Genomic DNA, 16,497 nt, shown 5'->3' on the forward strand with positions numbered 1-16,497 from the left:
GGGGAAGGACACAAAGACCAATGACAGCCAAATCCTCCCCTTGACCCTCCTTCCACAAGGCAAGAAGCCACTCGCTTGTGTGGCTGGGTGAAAAACACCTCTGCATATATTCTTTGCTGAAAGAGCATGGTCCTTAAGCCAGATACTACATCAACCTTGCTCACTGTAGAAGCCCCCGTGTCCCACCTGCTCCAGGGGGTGCTCAGTAGATGTACATCTGATTAACCGATGAATTAACATATTTCAATTTCAAGAGTTTTGGAGGAAAATGATTGTTCCCATTTTATAAGCAGTGAGTGAGGTTTGAAACAGTTGAAAAACCTATTAGGTTATAAGACAAGATCTGCAAATTTTGCCCAGGCCTTTGCTTTCTTTTTCTTTAGATTTTTAAATTATGAAAGTAAAACATGCATAATATAATGTATCAAACAATATGGAGAGCATTTCAAGGATTAATAATCTCATAATTAATCCCCTGAGGCCCTAGCCTGCTGAGGTAAGCTTCATTAGCTTTCTGGGATGTGGCCTTCCTCCCGTTCCCCCATCCTAACAAACTCAGTCCTCCTAGATGGAGGGTTTCTCCTTTTCGTCTTACACTAATGATATCATATTACAAATACATACTACTTAGCCCATGTGCTTATCATGTTGTGCTCATCACATGTGCTTTAGTAGCATGTAATCAACTAAAGCACATGTTCCTTCTGCAATGAAGAATTTTTCCGTGGGTTTCCTCCTAGTTTTCTCAGTAGACAGGGATTTAACTGTTCTCTTTATTAGTTGCTTCATATTGCTTAGACACACGGCTACTCTCTGGCTGCCACAGGGAGTTCTCCCTACCTGCGTGCACCCCTGAAGTCCAGGCCCACATCGCGGCCTGCGTGAGCTCTCCAACACACATCCAGCCCCAGTCGCTCCCTGGTTTTCAGCTCTTATGCTCACCGCCCTCGGGACAAACAACTCCCCCATGGGTCCATGTAGCCTGGTCTCCAGCCAGCTCTCCTGTGGCCATGCCTCTCTACCTCACCTCCACCCCTGACACTGACCAATGGTCAGGCCAGATCACTGGGGTTACACCCTTCTGACTTCAGACAGTATCTCCTCTGATACCCAAGGGAGGAATATTCCTTCCTTCTTTATGCATAACTAATTCTTACTCATCCTTCGGGAGCAGAGTAGAGACTGCCCTGCGACAAGATAGACCCTCAGGCTCCCCTGGGATGGGTGGGACCTTGCGCTGCTTCCCCACAGAATTGTGTCTTTATCTGCTGTGACCCTGAGCACCTTGAACTATTTCTATGTCTCACTCTCCTCTATATGGTCTGGAAGTTCCCAAGGCTGCATTCCAGCATCAGTATGATATACTGGGAAAATGGTGACTGGCTAGTTGAATGGATGAATGAGTTGTCTGGGTGCCAAGTGTGTGCAGAGTTGAACACTGCCAGTTGAAAAGCATTGGGAGAGCATCAGGAATGCAACTTAAAACCTCAGGTACCATATAGTCATGATAGTGAGAATAAATAAGCGTGAGGGGAAGCCTCACGCTTAATAGAAGATGGTGGACAGCAAATACAGCCTCATAGTCAGCACTAATTGTGATGAAACTTATCATGTGATCGGAATAGAAAGATAAACTATGTTTCAGAGACACACATATCATAGATGCTAGAGATAGGGGTGAGGGCCAGCATGGAAGATACAGATATTTTCAACTACATGGTAGGAACACGGTATGAGGCATTTAAAAAAGGATAACAAGAGGAAAAACAGACATGAGAGGGAGCTGGGAGTAGTTCAGGTCCAGAATGCAGAATGCTTTTAAATTCAGAGCTATAACTGGCATAAAGGCAAAGTATTTTAGAACTGGGAACTTCAAATCTGTAGGTTTTGTCTAACTAGCTCTGTACAAAGCAAAGGATATTATAAATTCTTTACCCCATGTTGATCATTAACAGAAGCAGAAGATATTAAGAACAGGTGGCAGGAATACATAGAACTATACAAAAAAGATCTTAACAACCCAGATAACCATGATGGCATGATCACTCACATAGAGCCAAGTCAAGTGGGCCTCAGGAACTTCGTTACGAACAAAGCTAGTGGAGGTGATGGAATTCCAGTTCAGCTATTTCAAATCCTAAAAGATGATGATGTGAAAGTGCTGCACTCAATATGCCAGCAAATTTGGTGATCACAGGTGGTCTCAGGACTGGAAAAGGCCCGTTTTCATTTCAATCCCAAAGAAAGGCAATGCCAAAGAATGCTCAAACTATCACACAATTGCACTCATCTCACATACTAGCAAAGTAATGTTCAAAATTCTCCAAGCCAGGTTTCACCAGTATGTGAACTGAGAACTTCCAGATGTTCAAGCTGGATTTAGAGAGCAGAAGAACCAGAAATCAAATTACCAACATCTGTTGGATCATCGAAAAAGTAAGAGAGTTCCAGAAAATCATATGCTTCTGCTTCATTGACCATGCTAAAGCCTTTAATTGTGCGGATCACAACAAACTGTGGAAAATTCTTAAAGAGATGGGAATAAAAGAACACTTTACTTGTCTCTTGAGAAATCTGTATACAGGTCAAGAAACAACAGTTAGAAGCAGACATGGCACAATAGACTGGTTCCAAATTGGAAAGGAGTACATCGAGGCTGTATATTGTCACCCTGTTTATTTAACTTATATGCAGAGTACATCGTGCAAAATGCCAGACTGGATGAAGCACAAGCTGGAGTCAAGATTGATGGGAGAAATATCAATAACCTCAGATATGCAGATGACACCACCCTTATGGCAGAAAGCGAAGAAAAACTAAAGAGCCTCTTGATGAAAGTGAAAGAGGAGAGTGAAAAAGTTGCCTTAACACTCAACATTCAAAAAACAAAGATCATGGCATCCAGTCTCATCACTTCATGGCAAATATATGGGGAATCAATGGGAACAGTGACAGGCTTTTTTTGGGCGGGGGGGGGGGGCTCCACAATCACTGTGGATGGTGACTGCAGCCATGAAATTAAAAGATGCTTGCTCCTTGGAAGCAAAGCTATGACCAACCTAGACAGCATATTAAAAAGCAGAGACATTACTCTGCCAAAAAAGATCCATCTAGTCAAAGCTATGTTTTCTCCAGTAGTCTTGTATGGATATGAGAGTTGGATTATAAAGAAAGTTGAGTGTCCAAGAATGATGCTTTTGAACTGTGGTGTTGGAGAAGACTCTTGAGAGTCCCTTGGACTGCAAAGAGATCAAACCAGTCCATCCTAAAGGAAATCAGTCCTGAATATTCATTGGAAGGACTAATGCTGAAGCTGAAACTCCAATACTTTGGCCACCTGATGAGAAGAACTGACTCACTGGAAAAGACCCTGATGCTGGGAAAGATTGAAGGCAGGAGGAGAAGGGGACGACCGAGGATGAGATGGTTGGATGGCATCACCAACTCAATGGACATGAGTTTGAGCAAGCTCTGTGAGTGTGGTGTGCTTCAGTCCATTGGGGTTGCAAAGAGTCAGACACGACTGAGTGACTGAACTGACTGATGTCGATCATTTCAACTATTAGTGGTTAGAAGAAACTGTCAAGAATGATAGCCCACAAAATGGGCCATAATCTATCTAATAAACCTAAACAGTTTATGGAAGAAACTTAAACCTAAAATGATTGAGAAGACACAAATGTTGGAATTATTCAATAAGATTTTAAAGCAGTCACTACAAAAATGCTTCAATGAGTACTTACAAACAAAACTTTTAAAAAATCTCACAAGAGGGATCGGGATGGGGAATACATGTAACTCCATGGCTGATTCATGTCAATGTATGACAAAACCCACTGCAATGTTGTGAAGTAATTAGCCTCCAACTAACAACAAAAAAAAAATCTCACAAGATAGAAGATATATAAAAGACTCAGATGGAAAATTATATAATTTCAAAATGCCAAATATGCTTTTTAAAATTTTTTTAATTAATTAATTTTTAAAAAATTTTTCAGTGGGTTTTGTCATACATTGATATGAATCAGCCATAGAGTTACACGTATTCCCTATCCCGATCTCCCCTCCCACCTCCCCCCCCCCACCCGATTCCTCTGGGTCTTCCCAGCCCACCAGGCCCGAGCACTTGACTCATGCATCTCACCTGGGCTGGTGATCTGTTTCACCACAGATAATATACATGCTGTTCTTTCGAAACATCCCACCCTCACCTTCTCCCACAGAGTTCAAGAGTCTGTTCTTTACTTCTGTGTCTCTTTTTCTGTTTTGCATATAGGGTTATCGTTACCATCTTTCTAAATTCCATATATATGTGTTAGTATACTGTAATGGTCTTTATCTTTCTGGCTTACTTCACTCTGTATAATGGGCTCCAGTTTCATCCATCTCATTAGAACTGATTCAAATGAATTCTTTTTAATGGCTGAGTAATATTCCATGGTGTATATGTACCACAGCTTCCTTATCCATTCGTCTGCTGATGGGCATCTAGGTTGCTTCCATGTCCTGGCTATTATAACCAGTGCTGCGATGAACACTGGGGTGCACGTGTCTCTTTCAGATCTGGTTTCCTCAGTGTGTATGCCCAGAAGTGGTATTGCTGGGTCATATGGTAGTTCTATTTCCAGTTTTTAAAGAAATTTCCACACTGTTTTCCATAGTGGCTGTACTAGTTTGCATTCCCACCAACAATGTAAGAGGGTTCCCTTTTCTCCACACCCTCTCCAGCATTTATTGCTTGTAGACTTGGATAGCAGCCACTCTGACTGGCGTATAATGGTACCTCATTGTGGTTTTGATTTGCATTTCTCTGATAATGAGTGATGTTGAGCATCTTTTCATGTGTTTGTTAGCCATCTGTATGTCTTCTTTGGAGAAATGTCTGTTTAGTTCTTTGGCCCATTTTTTGATTGGGTCATTTATTTTTCTGGAATTGAGCTTCAGGAGTTGCTTGTATATTTTTGAGATTAATCCTTTGTCTGTTTCCTCATTTGCTAATATTTTCTCCCAATCTGAGGGCTGTCTTTTCACCCAAATGTCCTTTTTAAACCTCACCACATTGGCTCAATAGTGTAATAAATATGACAAAAGAAAGAATCATTCAACTAAATAATAGAACAATAGAAATTGCCCAATCTGAAAAACAGAAAATCAACAACAATAAAACGACAAATAAACAGAGTCTCAGAGTCAATAAAAAGACAATAAAAAAGACACACACACACAAAACACATAATACTCATCATTGAAGTCCCAGAAAGAGTCTTTAGCCAAAAAAAGAAAGAAAAAAAAAAAAAACCTCAAAGAACTAATGGTAGCTGAAAATTTCTCAAATTTGACGAAAGACCCTACAGATCCAAGAATTTGAGCAAATCTCAAACATGGTAAATTCAAAGAAATCTATATCAAGACACATAGGCAAAAATCTGAAAAATTTAGAGATAAAGAAAATTAAAAATCTAAAGAAAAAGGAAAAGTCTTGAAAATAGCCAGAGGAAAAGGAGAAATTACTTATAAAGTAATATCTATTTGGAATGTCAGCAGATTTTTCATCTGAAAGCACAGAGATCAGCTAGAAGTGGCACAATACTTTTTGTGTGCTGAAAGAAATTGTCAACCATGAATTCTATTTCTAGTGCATCCTTTAACAATGACTGGAAAATAGAGGTTCTCAGATGAAGGAAAACTAATAGAGATTATTGCTGGTGAACTTACCTTTCAAGAATAGCTAAAGGAAATCTTCAAATAGAATGGCAATGATGTAGGAAAAGGTTTGACACCTCCAAAGGGAAAAACAGGAAAGAGGAAAGAAGAATGGGTAAAATACAAGGCTATATATTAGATCATCCTTCTCCTCACAGCTTTTAAAGATCGCAATTGATGGTTGAAACAAATACATAATACCATCTAATGTGACTCTCAGTGTAGGTAGAAGAAATACCTCAGACAATTCATTTTAAAAAATGAAGACAGTAAAAAGACATAAATGTAAATAAGATTTTTACACTTGACTCAAAGTGGTAAAATGTTGATAATACCATAGACTGTGCTAAGTTATGTACGTATATTGTAATGTACAGAGAAACCACTAAATAAACTATTAAAAGAGATGTACCACAAACAAACTGTAAATAAATTAAAATGGAACTCTAAAAAGTGCTCAAATAATCTATAGGAAGATAAGAAAAGAGAAACAGATGAATGGGAAATAGAAGAAACAAAGAGAAAATACAAACTAGGATGGCAGATTTAAACCTAACGTAGCTATAATTATTTTCATAAATAGTCTAACTATACCAAGTAGAGGGAAGAAATTGGCAAAGTGAATGAAAAACCATGACCTGTTATTAGATGTATAAGAAACCAAAGAGTAGAACTTCTATTCACATGAAACAGAATTGATATAACTGAAAAGAGAAATGGGCAAATCCCAGTATAGTTGGGGATATTAATACCCCATTCTCAGCAATTGATAGGAAATCAACAAAAGTATAGAACTGAACACCAACAGGACCTAACTACCATTTATAAAATGCTCCATGCAACAAGGGCAGAATATACATTCTTTCCATGCATACATGGAATATTTACTAAGACCATATCCTGAGTCATAAAACAAACCCAACAAACTGTAAAAGAAATTAAAATTTGCAGATATCCTCTGACAATAATGGAATCAAAATAGAAGATAATAACAGAAAAATCTTCAAGCAATTGGAATCTTTTTTTAACTTCTAAGTAATGCATGGGTCATAGGAAAAGTCTCAAAGAAAAAAATCTTTAAAAGAATTGAATGAAAGTGGAAATAAAATATATCAAATTATGGAATGCATCTAAAGCAACACTGGAGAGGAAATTCACAGCACTAAAAGTTTACAAATGAGGAAAGTTCTCAAGTCAATACGCTAAGTTCTTACCTCAAGAAAACATAAAAGAAAAGTAAATCATAAACATTCAGAAAAAAAAAGAAAGAATAAAGACCAGAGCAGAAATCAATGAGATTTAAAATAAGAATACAAGGGAGAAATTGAAAAACTAAAAATCTGGTTGTTTGAATAAAATCAATAAAAATTGGTAAAGTGCTATCAAGACTGACAAAGATAAAAAGAAAGAAGACACAAATCACCAATATCAACAATAAAACAGGAGGTATCACCACAGATGCTGCAGCCATTAAAAAGAAAACAAGGAAATACTACTAACTTTTTGCTAACAACTTAGAAGAAATGAACCAATTCCTGAAAAGTCACAAACTACAAAAACTCAACCAAGGTGAAAGAAATAATATAAATATCTATGCCTATTAAACAAGTTTAATTTGTGATTTAAAATTTCTTATAAAAGAACCACCCAGGTCCAATATCCTAACAAACCTTTAAGAAAAGAATTAACACCAAGTTCAGACAATCTCTTATGGTTTACAGAAGAGTAAAGAACACTTTTTAACTCATTTTGTATTATCATAATATAAAAGCCAAAGGCAGTACAAAAAGAAAACTAAAGATCAATATGTCTCATGAATGTTGACACAAATATCCTCAACAAAATAGAAGTAAACCATATCCAACAGTGCGTTAAAAAGATTTATATACTAAACGGGATTTCCAGGTACGCATGACTGGTTCAATATTAGAAAATCAATGTAATCTACATATCAATAGACTAAAGAAGAAAAACCATGTAACTGTATAGTTAATGCAGAAAAAAGTACTTAACAAAATTCAACTCATGATAAACTGTCATAATTATTGCTCTCATAATAAATAACACATTTATAATAAAACTCTCAGCAAATTAGAAGAGAACATTCTCAAATTTTCCTTTTTAAAAAAGAGTATCAACAGCTATCTAAAGCTTACATCACTCTTTTTTCTTTTTTTGATGTGGACCACTTTTAAAAAGTCTGTATTGAATTTGTTACAGTATTATTTCTGTTTTATGTTTTGGTTTTTCACCAGAGAAGCATGTAGGATCTCCATTCCCCAACTAGGGATTGAACCCACAGCCCCTGCATTGTAAGGCTGTCTATACACTGGACTGCCAGGGGAGGCCCCTGCTTACCTCACTATTAATGTTGAGACAGAAAACTTTCCTCCTGAGACTGGGAACAAGGCAAGGAGGTGTGTTGCCACTCCCTTTTTCTATATACAACTGACAAACAAGTGGAAATCAAAATTTAAAACACACATTTATAATTGCTCTAAAGAAAATGAAACACTTTGATATAAATTTAACAAAATACACACAAGATCGGTATGCCCAAAAGTTACTAAATTTCCACTAAAAAAAAAAGCAGCAAAGACCCAAAGAAATGTAGGAACATACCAAGTTCATGGATTGTAAGACAGCATAAAGATGTAATACAGATGTCAGTTTTTGAACCATCTAGCGGTATAATATAATTCTTACAAAATCCAGCAAGGTTTTTGGTGGTATAAATTTATCCCAAAATTTATATGGAAAGGCACAAGCCTCAGAATAGTTAAAATCATCTTGAAAAAGAAGAATAAAATGTGAGAAATAACGTTACCTTATGTTTAGAGTTACAGTAAATCTACAGTATCAAGACAGTGTGGTACTGGCGCAGGGATAGACATGTAGATGAATGGACAGAATAAAAAACACAGAAATAGACTCATACAAGTAAGTAAATGTAAGTGTTAGTCGCTCAGTCGTGCCTGACTCTTTGCGACCCCATGGACTGCAGCCCACCAGGCTCCTCTGTCCATGAGATTTTCCAGGCAAGGATATTGGAGTGGGTTGCTATTTCCTTCAAGTGTGCCCAACTGATTTTTGACAAAGGTGCAAAAGTAATTTCCTTGAGGAAGGATAGTCCTGATTGCTTCAATACCAGCAGATGGTATTGAAGCAGTTGGACATCCATAGGCAAAATAAACAAATCTTGACCTAAACTTCACATCAACTCAAAATGAATCATGATATTATAACATAAAGCTATAAAAGCTTTGGAATTACACATAGGAGAAATCTTTAGGACTCAGTGCTAGGTAAAAAGTTCTCAGACTTAACACCAAAAGCACAATCCATAAAAGGAAATGTCAATAGATGGGACCCCAAAAGAGTTGAATACTTCCTCTTTGCAAAAACTTTGTTAAGTAGATGAAATGAAAAATTACAGACTGAGAAAGAATATTTGCAAATTTCATATCCAGCAAAGGACATATATTTTGAGTATATGAAGAATTCTCAAAAAGTTTAGCTTTAGTTTAGCTTAGTAAAAAAGAAAAATCTTATTAAAATATTGGCAAAAGATACAGAGACATTTGACTGCGGAGGGTATACAAGTGACAAATGAACACATGAAAAGATTTTCAACATCATTAGCTACTAGGAAAATACAAATTAGAATTACAGTGAAGTATTGCTATCACAGGCTTATCAAAATGGCTAAAGTAAAAATAGTGATAATACCAACTGCTGGCAAGGATGCAGAGACAGTGAATCAGTTGTACACCGCTGATGGGAATGTAAAATGGAACATCCACACTTGAAAAACAGATTGACTGCTTTTTATAATACTAAACATACCTAGAATCCAGCAAATAATTGCACTTTTTGGCATTTTTTCCTAGAGAAATGAAAATTTGTGCTTGCACAAAAACTTTTGCATAAATAATCATAGCAGCTTTATTTGTAATAGCCCAAAACTGGAACCCAAAAGTCTTTCAGTCGGCGAATGTTTAAACCAACTGTGGTCCATTCATATCACAGAATAATACTCAGTAAAACTCATTAATAATATAGAACCAACTATTGATACATACAACAACTTGGATGGATCTCAAGGGGGGAAAAAAGTCAATCTTTAAAAAGTTACATACTTGTAATTCTACTTATGTAACTTTCTTTAAACAGCAAAATTATAAAGAGGAGGAGCTGATTAGCGGTAGCTGGGTAAAGTGATTGTTGGACAGGAAAGAGGGCATGTGTGTCTCTAAAAAATACCATGAGGGAGATTTTGTGGTGATGGAATTGTTCTATATCTTGATTTTGGTGGTGGTTACACAAGTATACACATCTGTTAAAATTGTAGAGAACTATATTCACACACACAAATGAGTGCATGGAAAACTAAAGAAACCTGCATAAGCTCTGTGGATTGTACGAATGTCAGTTTCCTGGGTGTCATATTGTCCTAGAGTTATGTAAGATGTTATCACTGGGAGAAAAGGGTGAAGGTCACAAAGACTTCCCTGTACATTATTTGCAACTTTCTGTGAAATTACAAATATTTCACAATAAAAACTGGAAAAACACCTCTGGGTAGTCAGATTTTTTAAAAATGTTGAGAAATAGGGACATGACAAAACACAAAAGTCAGAACAATGTGAAATGAAAGTACTCCTTTCAGCAAGGCTGACCCCGCATAGACTCCAAAGTTAAAGTCTGTTAGCAGAATATTTAACACATTCTTCAGAGCAGGAAGAAGGGGCAGCCATGTCTGACGCTGGGGCCAAGGTTCTGTGTTAATTAAAACAAACAATACCCCCCCACACCATAACTTCTCTATTTGCATTTTTTGGGGTCTTCTCTGTCAAGAAGGATGTTCTTCAGATGGAAATTGTTGGGAAGAAATATCATGATGAAAGATATAAGTCCTAAAATAGTTGAGGGCTTTACATGAGAGGTCTAGATTACATTCCACAGAAAACAGCAAGAGCATGCTGATCTAGTAACAGAAGTTCAGATATCTGACACAATCCATAAGGAGAGTGACAGGAAGATGTGAGCCAGAGAAATGCTCATATTTTCAAAAAGGTGAAAGAAGTGCATTCCAGAAAGATATGGACCACAGGGACAAATGTGTATTCTGTCATTTGGGTTCAAATGCTCCATTGTTGAAGGGAAGAGCAACTGATACTGGTTTATGAAGGAAGATCTGGAGTTTCTTTGGGTCTTAAGGGCAGCAAGAGCCTGCAGTCTGCTGAGCCTCTTCAGGTTTAAGCAATCTTCAGTTGACAGAAAGGTAGGTACATAGATAGATGATGGATAGATAGATAGATGGATAGGCAGATAGATGAGGCTGGAGCCATTTAATGCTGAAGCAAATAGTTTTTTTTTAGTCTCAGTAAGCCCTGAGGTGTTACATAATCTCACAGTGAGCACTGTCCATAATGGTATTTATCTAGAAAGTTCCATGCATTCCATGTTCTTTGTATGAGGAGATAGGAACTTGTGGATGCATTTAGGAAAATGTTCTCTTCAAACAGGAGTGATCGTGGTTAGATTTTTACTTCATGGTATCTGTAACCCCAGTCAGAAATCTAGGATTCACCTTTGACTTATGCATCATCCTCACTTGCCGTGACTCCCCTACTATAGTCTTGCTGATTTGACTTCTGTTTCTCCAGAGCATCCTCTCTTTTCCTTCCACGCACCCACTGTCTCTCATCATCTCTGGCTGCCAAGCTCCTCTCTGTCCCCAGGGTTACTCTTTCCAACTCATCCCCTATCTGTGAGGATAAATAACTGAAGTGCAGCTTCACTGCCTCTCAGCCAACTTCAATCTCTACAAAGCTCCCCACTGCCCTCGCCACCTACAAATTGGCACCTACCATCTACCTCTACAAGGATTAAATCATGAGCCGCTGAAGCTGTTTTCAACACCCTCTGAAAGGAGTTCAGTGTGGAGGTCAAGAATGAGGCATTCTTGTACTCTGGGAAAAATGGTAGAAAAGGTCTTCAGATAGATAAATAGGATTAGATTTTATGAGCCCAATTCTTTCCTCTCCTTACATCTGAAAAAGCACTAAAATCATTAACAGTGACATCTGCTGTTTGTGATTGGCAGCAAGCCTCTGCCAAAATGTGTACTTGACTGCAAGTATCCCCTTCACTAAAATCATATATAGCTCTGACCTTCCCCTTTGCCTCTTTGGAGCATTTTCTCAGAGCTATTTGAAATGATATCTCCAGGGCTATTGTCCTTATTTTGTCCCAAACAGCATTGAAATATATACATTTGTTGTTGTTGTGTTAGTAGTTCAGTTGTGTCCAACTCTTTGTGACCCCATAGACTACATAGCCCACTAGAATCCTCTGTCCATGGAATTCTCCAGGCAAGAATACTGGAGAGGGTAACCATCTCCTTCTCCAGGGGATCTTCCTGACCCAGGGATGGAACCCTCTTCTCCTGCACTGCATGCAGATTATTTACTGTTTGAGCTGCCAGGGATGCCCAAAATATACATTCAGTTCTGTTCAGTTCAGTTGCTCAGTCGTGTCCAACTCTTTGTGACCCCATGAACTGCAGCACGCCAGGCCTCCCTGTCCATCACCAACTCCCGGAGTTTACTCAAACTCATGCCCATCAAGTCGGTGATGCCATCCAGCCACCTCATCCTCTGTCATCCCCTTCTCCTCCTGCCCCCAATCCCTCCCAGCATCAGGGTCTTTTCCAATGAGTCAGCTCTCCGCATCAGGTGGCCAAAGTATTGGAGTTTCAGCTTCAGCATCAGTCCTTCCAATGAACACCCAGGACTGATCTCCTTCAGGATGGACTGGTTGGATCTCCTTGCAGTCCGAGATTATCATGTGTAAAATAGCTAGCTAGTGGAAAGTTGCTGTATAAGACAGCAAACTCAACCTAGAGGGGTGGGGTGAGGGTGGGAGAGAGGCTGTAGAGGGCGGGGATATACTTATGAACTAAACTGGCTCAGCAGGAAAGAGCCCACCTGCAATGAAGGAGATGTGGCAGGAGTTGTGGATTCAATTCCTGGTTGGGAAAATCCCCGGAGAAGGAACTGTCAACCCACTCCAGTGTTCTTACCTGGAAAATCCCATGGACAGCTCATGGGGTTGCAAAAGAGTGGGACGCCACATAGTGACTAAACAACAACAATGGCTGATTCACATTGTGCAGCAGAAACCAACACATTATAAAGCAATTATCCTCCAATTAAAAATTAAAAAATAAACTCACTGCTCTCACATTGTGCATTTTTTTTCAGTAGGCGCTTTCAGGACAAGGTCTGGATTAATTGGTCCTAATCTCAATCCCCACTGAGTTTTTCCACCCAATTTTGAACCAAACAATATGGAGCTGTTTGTTTTTTTCTGAATATTCCTTGTGAAAGTATCACAAACATGTGGTGCCCTTCTCCTGTCCCAGCTTCCATTTCCTTTCTCAATGGATCCTCTTTATCCATTAAACTTTAGAAGAGATCTCAGCTGTGCCCTCCAGGGCCCCGCACCAGATTAGATCTTTCTAGAAAGTCCTGCGCAAATCTCAGTGACAGCTGGTGACAAATTGTATAGCAATGAGTTAGGAATAGGCTCACTCTGCCATCCTCCATCCTGCATGACTGTGGGATCCCTGAGGCCAGAGACTGGGTTGATTCTTGTCTATTTTTTTGGTGCTGAGTACAGAACTCAGCAGGTAGTAGGTACTGAGTCTGTTTGATCACCTGACTTCGCTTGAACATTTTCAGTATCTTAAAAAGTCACATGTCCATAACGCTGCCTTCTCCAAAGTTCTGAATAGCCAACAACTATTAAAGTCGTCTGTAATTCTGCCTTTATTGTTACTCCATTTGAACACCTAAAGGCAGAGCACCAGAGCCTTCATCTTTGTCACCCTATCTTTCCAGCCACTGACTTGCACAAACAGATCCTGGACAAGAGGGACAGTTAAGCCAGGGGACAGCACTGCAGTTGTTCCTACACATACAACTTCCAGAAAAGACAGAGTGGGAATGACTGACTGACTTGGAAGACAAATCCAAGAGGATATTCTGAAATAGGAAATCAGAGATCCCCTGTGGGAAGCACTCATTGGTGACTTTCAATGTTGTGAGTTCCAGGAGATTTTATAAAACACATCACCTGTGTAACATTGAGGGAGATAATAAAACAACAGAGTTGACTGAATTTTAAAATCTGAGTTTAAGACAGACTAGTTATGCCACTATAACATATTCTTTGTTATTTAGTTGCTAAATCGTGTCTGACTCTTTTGTGACCCCATGTAGCCCACTAGGGCTGTAGCTCTAGGTTACATCCTTTTGTGTATAGCCCACTAGGCTCCTCTGTCCATGGAATTTCCCAGGCAAGAATACTGAACTGGGTTTCTATTTCCTTCTCCAGGGTATCTCCTGACCCAGGGATCAAACCCGAGTCTCCTGCATTACAGGCGGATTCTTTACCACTGAACCACTGAGGAAGCCCACAAGTAGTGAACGCATTCCCTGAGCAACACACGAGTATTCACAGAAACTATCAAAGAATTTTAACAGAATTGCATTAAATAAACATGACACTTGGCCTCAGTTTTCTTGAACTTTTTCATCCTTGTTTTGCATTTTCCTTTTGTTACAAACATCACAGACATAATCTGTGTGTCAATGAGATATTAGTAAAAGGAGGGACATATAAAAAGTATTAGTATTAATGAAAGGGAAAAATATTTAAATACAATTTAAATTAGTTGTGAAGCTAAAAAAAAAAGAAAACCCAACTATGCTAAAGACATAGTTTCTATTACTAGCGTTCTACAAATTTCCAATGGAAGCATTCCAGAAATGCATCATTGAATCTCTAAGGCACAAATTTAGACTTTCAATGGACTTGTCTATTCCTATGTTGCCAAGAGAAAGACATCACAGGCATTGTCATTATTGGGGAGTAGTACTTTACCATTAACTTCGAATGTCTCCATCCTAGACAACATGGTTTGGTCGAGAGCTGTTCCGTCTTCAGTGCTAGCCAAGACCTCTTTCTCCTTGAGAATTTCCTCATTTTCCATTGCTAAGGTTTATAAATGGCCAAAGTTCTGGAGCCAGCAGAAATGCTCTCTCCAAGAGGAACCACTTGGGGAGAGATTGTTCCCTTTTGACTACTGCTTCTACTTGTAGAGCACACAGGACTTCCTTTGACTCTGATTTCTGAATTTGCAAAATGTTTCCTGACATGGTCAGGATTAGGAATTTCTCAAAAATGGGGTATTCACACGTGGAGCTCCTGCCTGGTGCAACTGCTTGTGAAGGGGTGTGCGGAGTCGGGGCACACACAACAGGTCCCTGAAATCACCGCTTGTTTTCAGGCCCCCAAGAGCAGAACCAATGACCCCCATCTCCTCTGCCTGTCCAGACCCTGCCTTCATTCTAGACTCAGCTCATTGTCATGGGACCTCTCCAACCCACAGTGAAACCTAACTCCTCTGACCTATTTCAATCCTTTGAGTTCATCCTTGCTAGTCAAAGTGTGGGCCATGGACCAGTAGCGTCGGCATTACTTGGGAACTGTTATAAAGGCAGAATCTCAGCTCCCTCCCCATAGAGACTGAATCCAAATCTATAGTTTAACAAGGTCCCCAGGTGATGTCTGTACACATTCAAGTTGAAGAAACTCTGCTGTACCCTATACGTTGTAGCGTTATGTTTCCTCTCATTGCTGTCTCACGTTCTCTCTGTGTGTGAAAAGCATGTGCTTGGTCTGGTCCCAGTAAGATCTGAGCCCCTTAAGAGAAACCCCTACGCCAGGTACTCCCTACCAGGGAGGTTGTATAGCACAGTAGTCAACACATGGACCCTGAAAGCTTAAATGCCTGAGTTCCAATTTCACTTCCTGCAAGTGGTTGTGTGACCATGGGAAAGTCACGCCAGCTTTGAATATCTCACTTTTCTTGTTCGTAAAATAAGGAAGGTGGTAATAATTAGTGTGTGCATTAAATGACTTAAATGGTGTAAGGTGGCCAGGGTGGCATCTGATGGGCAATGAACACTAACATTGTGCCGCTGCTATTTATCGGGAGAGACATTGTGAACCCACTGGGTTCAGGGAGATGAAGGTAATAATAGCCTTTGCCTTAAGGGATGTCAGTCCAGTATGCAGAATGGTTGTGGATACAACTGAATTCTAGAAAATTGATGTTGGGGATTGGAGCCCCTAGGAAGAAAGGGGTGACCTCGAGGCAGAGAAGGCAGGGCTGGGAAAGCCACAAAGAGCTTGTCCATTGGATCTGGGTTTGAAGCAGTGACTGGGGGTTAAATCTAGAGCAGAAGAAGGTGATGGCCTTGCAGGTGGAAAAAAATGGCAAGCATAGCATCACAGCAGCAGGATACTTGGAGGCAGAGGAATCATGGACCACTGGAGTACTGGGGGCATGAGCTATGACGTGGCAGGAGATAAAGCTCAGCTAGACTAAGTCCTTTCTTCAGCCAGTGGCATGGCAAAAAACCCAGGAAAGGGCGTGACTGATGGTGCCCTTCAAGGTAGAGGTCCCCACCTTGCTCACAATTTCAAGATTCAAGACGTCACTGATTTGGGCTGAGAGTTAGGAGTAGAATCCAGGACAGGAAGGGTTAAAAGAGAGAGTTGGCAGTGAGGAAATGAAGGCAGCTGGCAGCTCCAGTCACAAGTGTGGTGGTGGACCGTCCAAGAGGCCAGGGGCTGTAAGGCTTCCTCCATGGGCAGGAAATCTCCTGGCGAAAGGAACCCATTACTTGGGCTGCAGTCCTTCCCCTCTCTGCCTGGTTA

At 39.7% G+C, this 16,497-nt stretch overlaps 1 protein-coding gene across 1 annotated transcript in view; it reads right to left on the reverse strand.

The window, feature by feature from the left end:
* MARCO (macrophage receptor with collagenous structure) overlaps positions 1–14,708 on the reverse strand; it is a 36,640-nt gene extending 21,932 nt beyond the window's left edge. Inside the window, exon 1 of the mRNA XM_065927821.1 lies at positions 14,656–14,708. Within this exon, the coding sequence (XP_065783893.1) occupies positions 14,656–14,689 (34 nt within the window). The 5' untranslated portion in view covers positions 14,690–14,708. The remainder of the gene's footprint in view (positions 1–14,655) is intronic.
* Positions 14,709–16,497: the final 1,789 nt, after the last annotated feature.

This window comes from Muntiacus reevesi, chromosome 3 (assembly GCF_963930625.1).
Source record: "Muntiacus reevesi chromosome 3, mMunRee1.1, whole genome shotgun sequence".
NCBI classification, from domain to species: domain Eukaryota; kingdom Metazoa; phylum Chordata; class Mammalia; order Artiodactyla; family Cervidae; genus Muntiacus; species Muntiacus reevesi.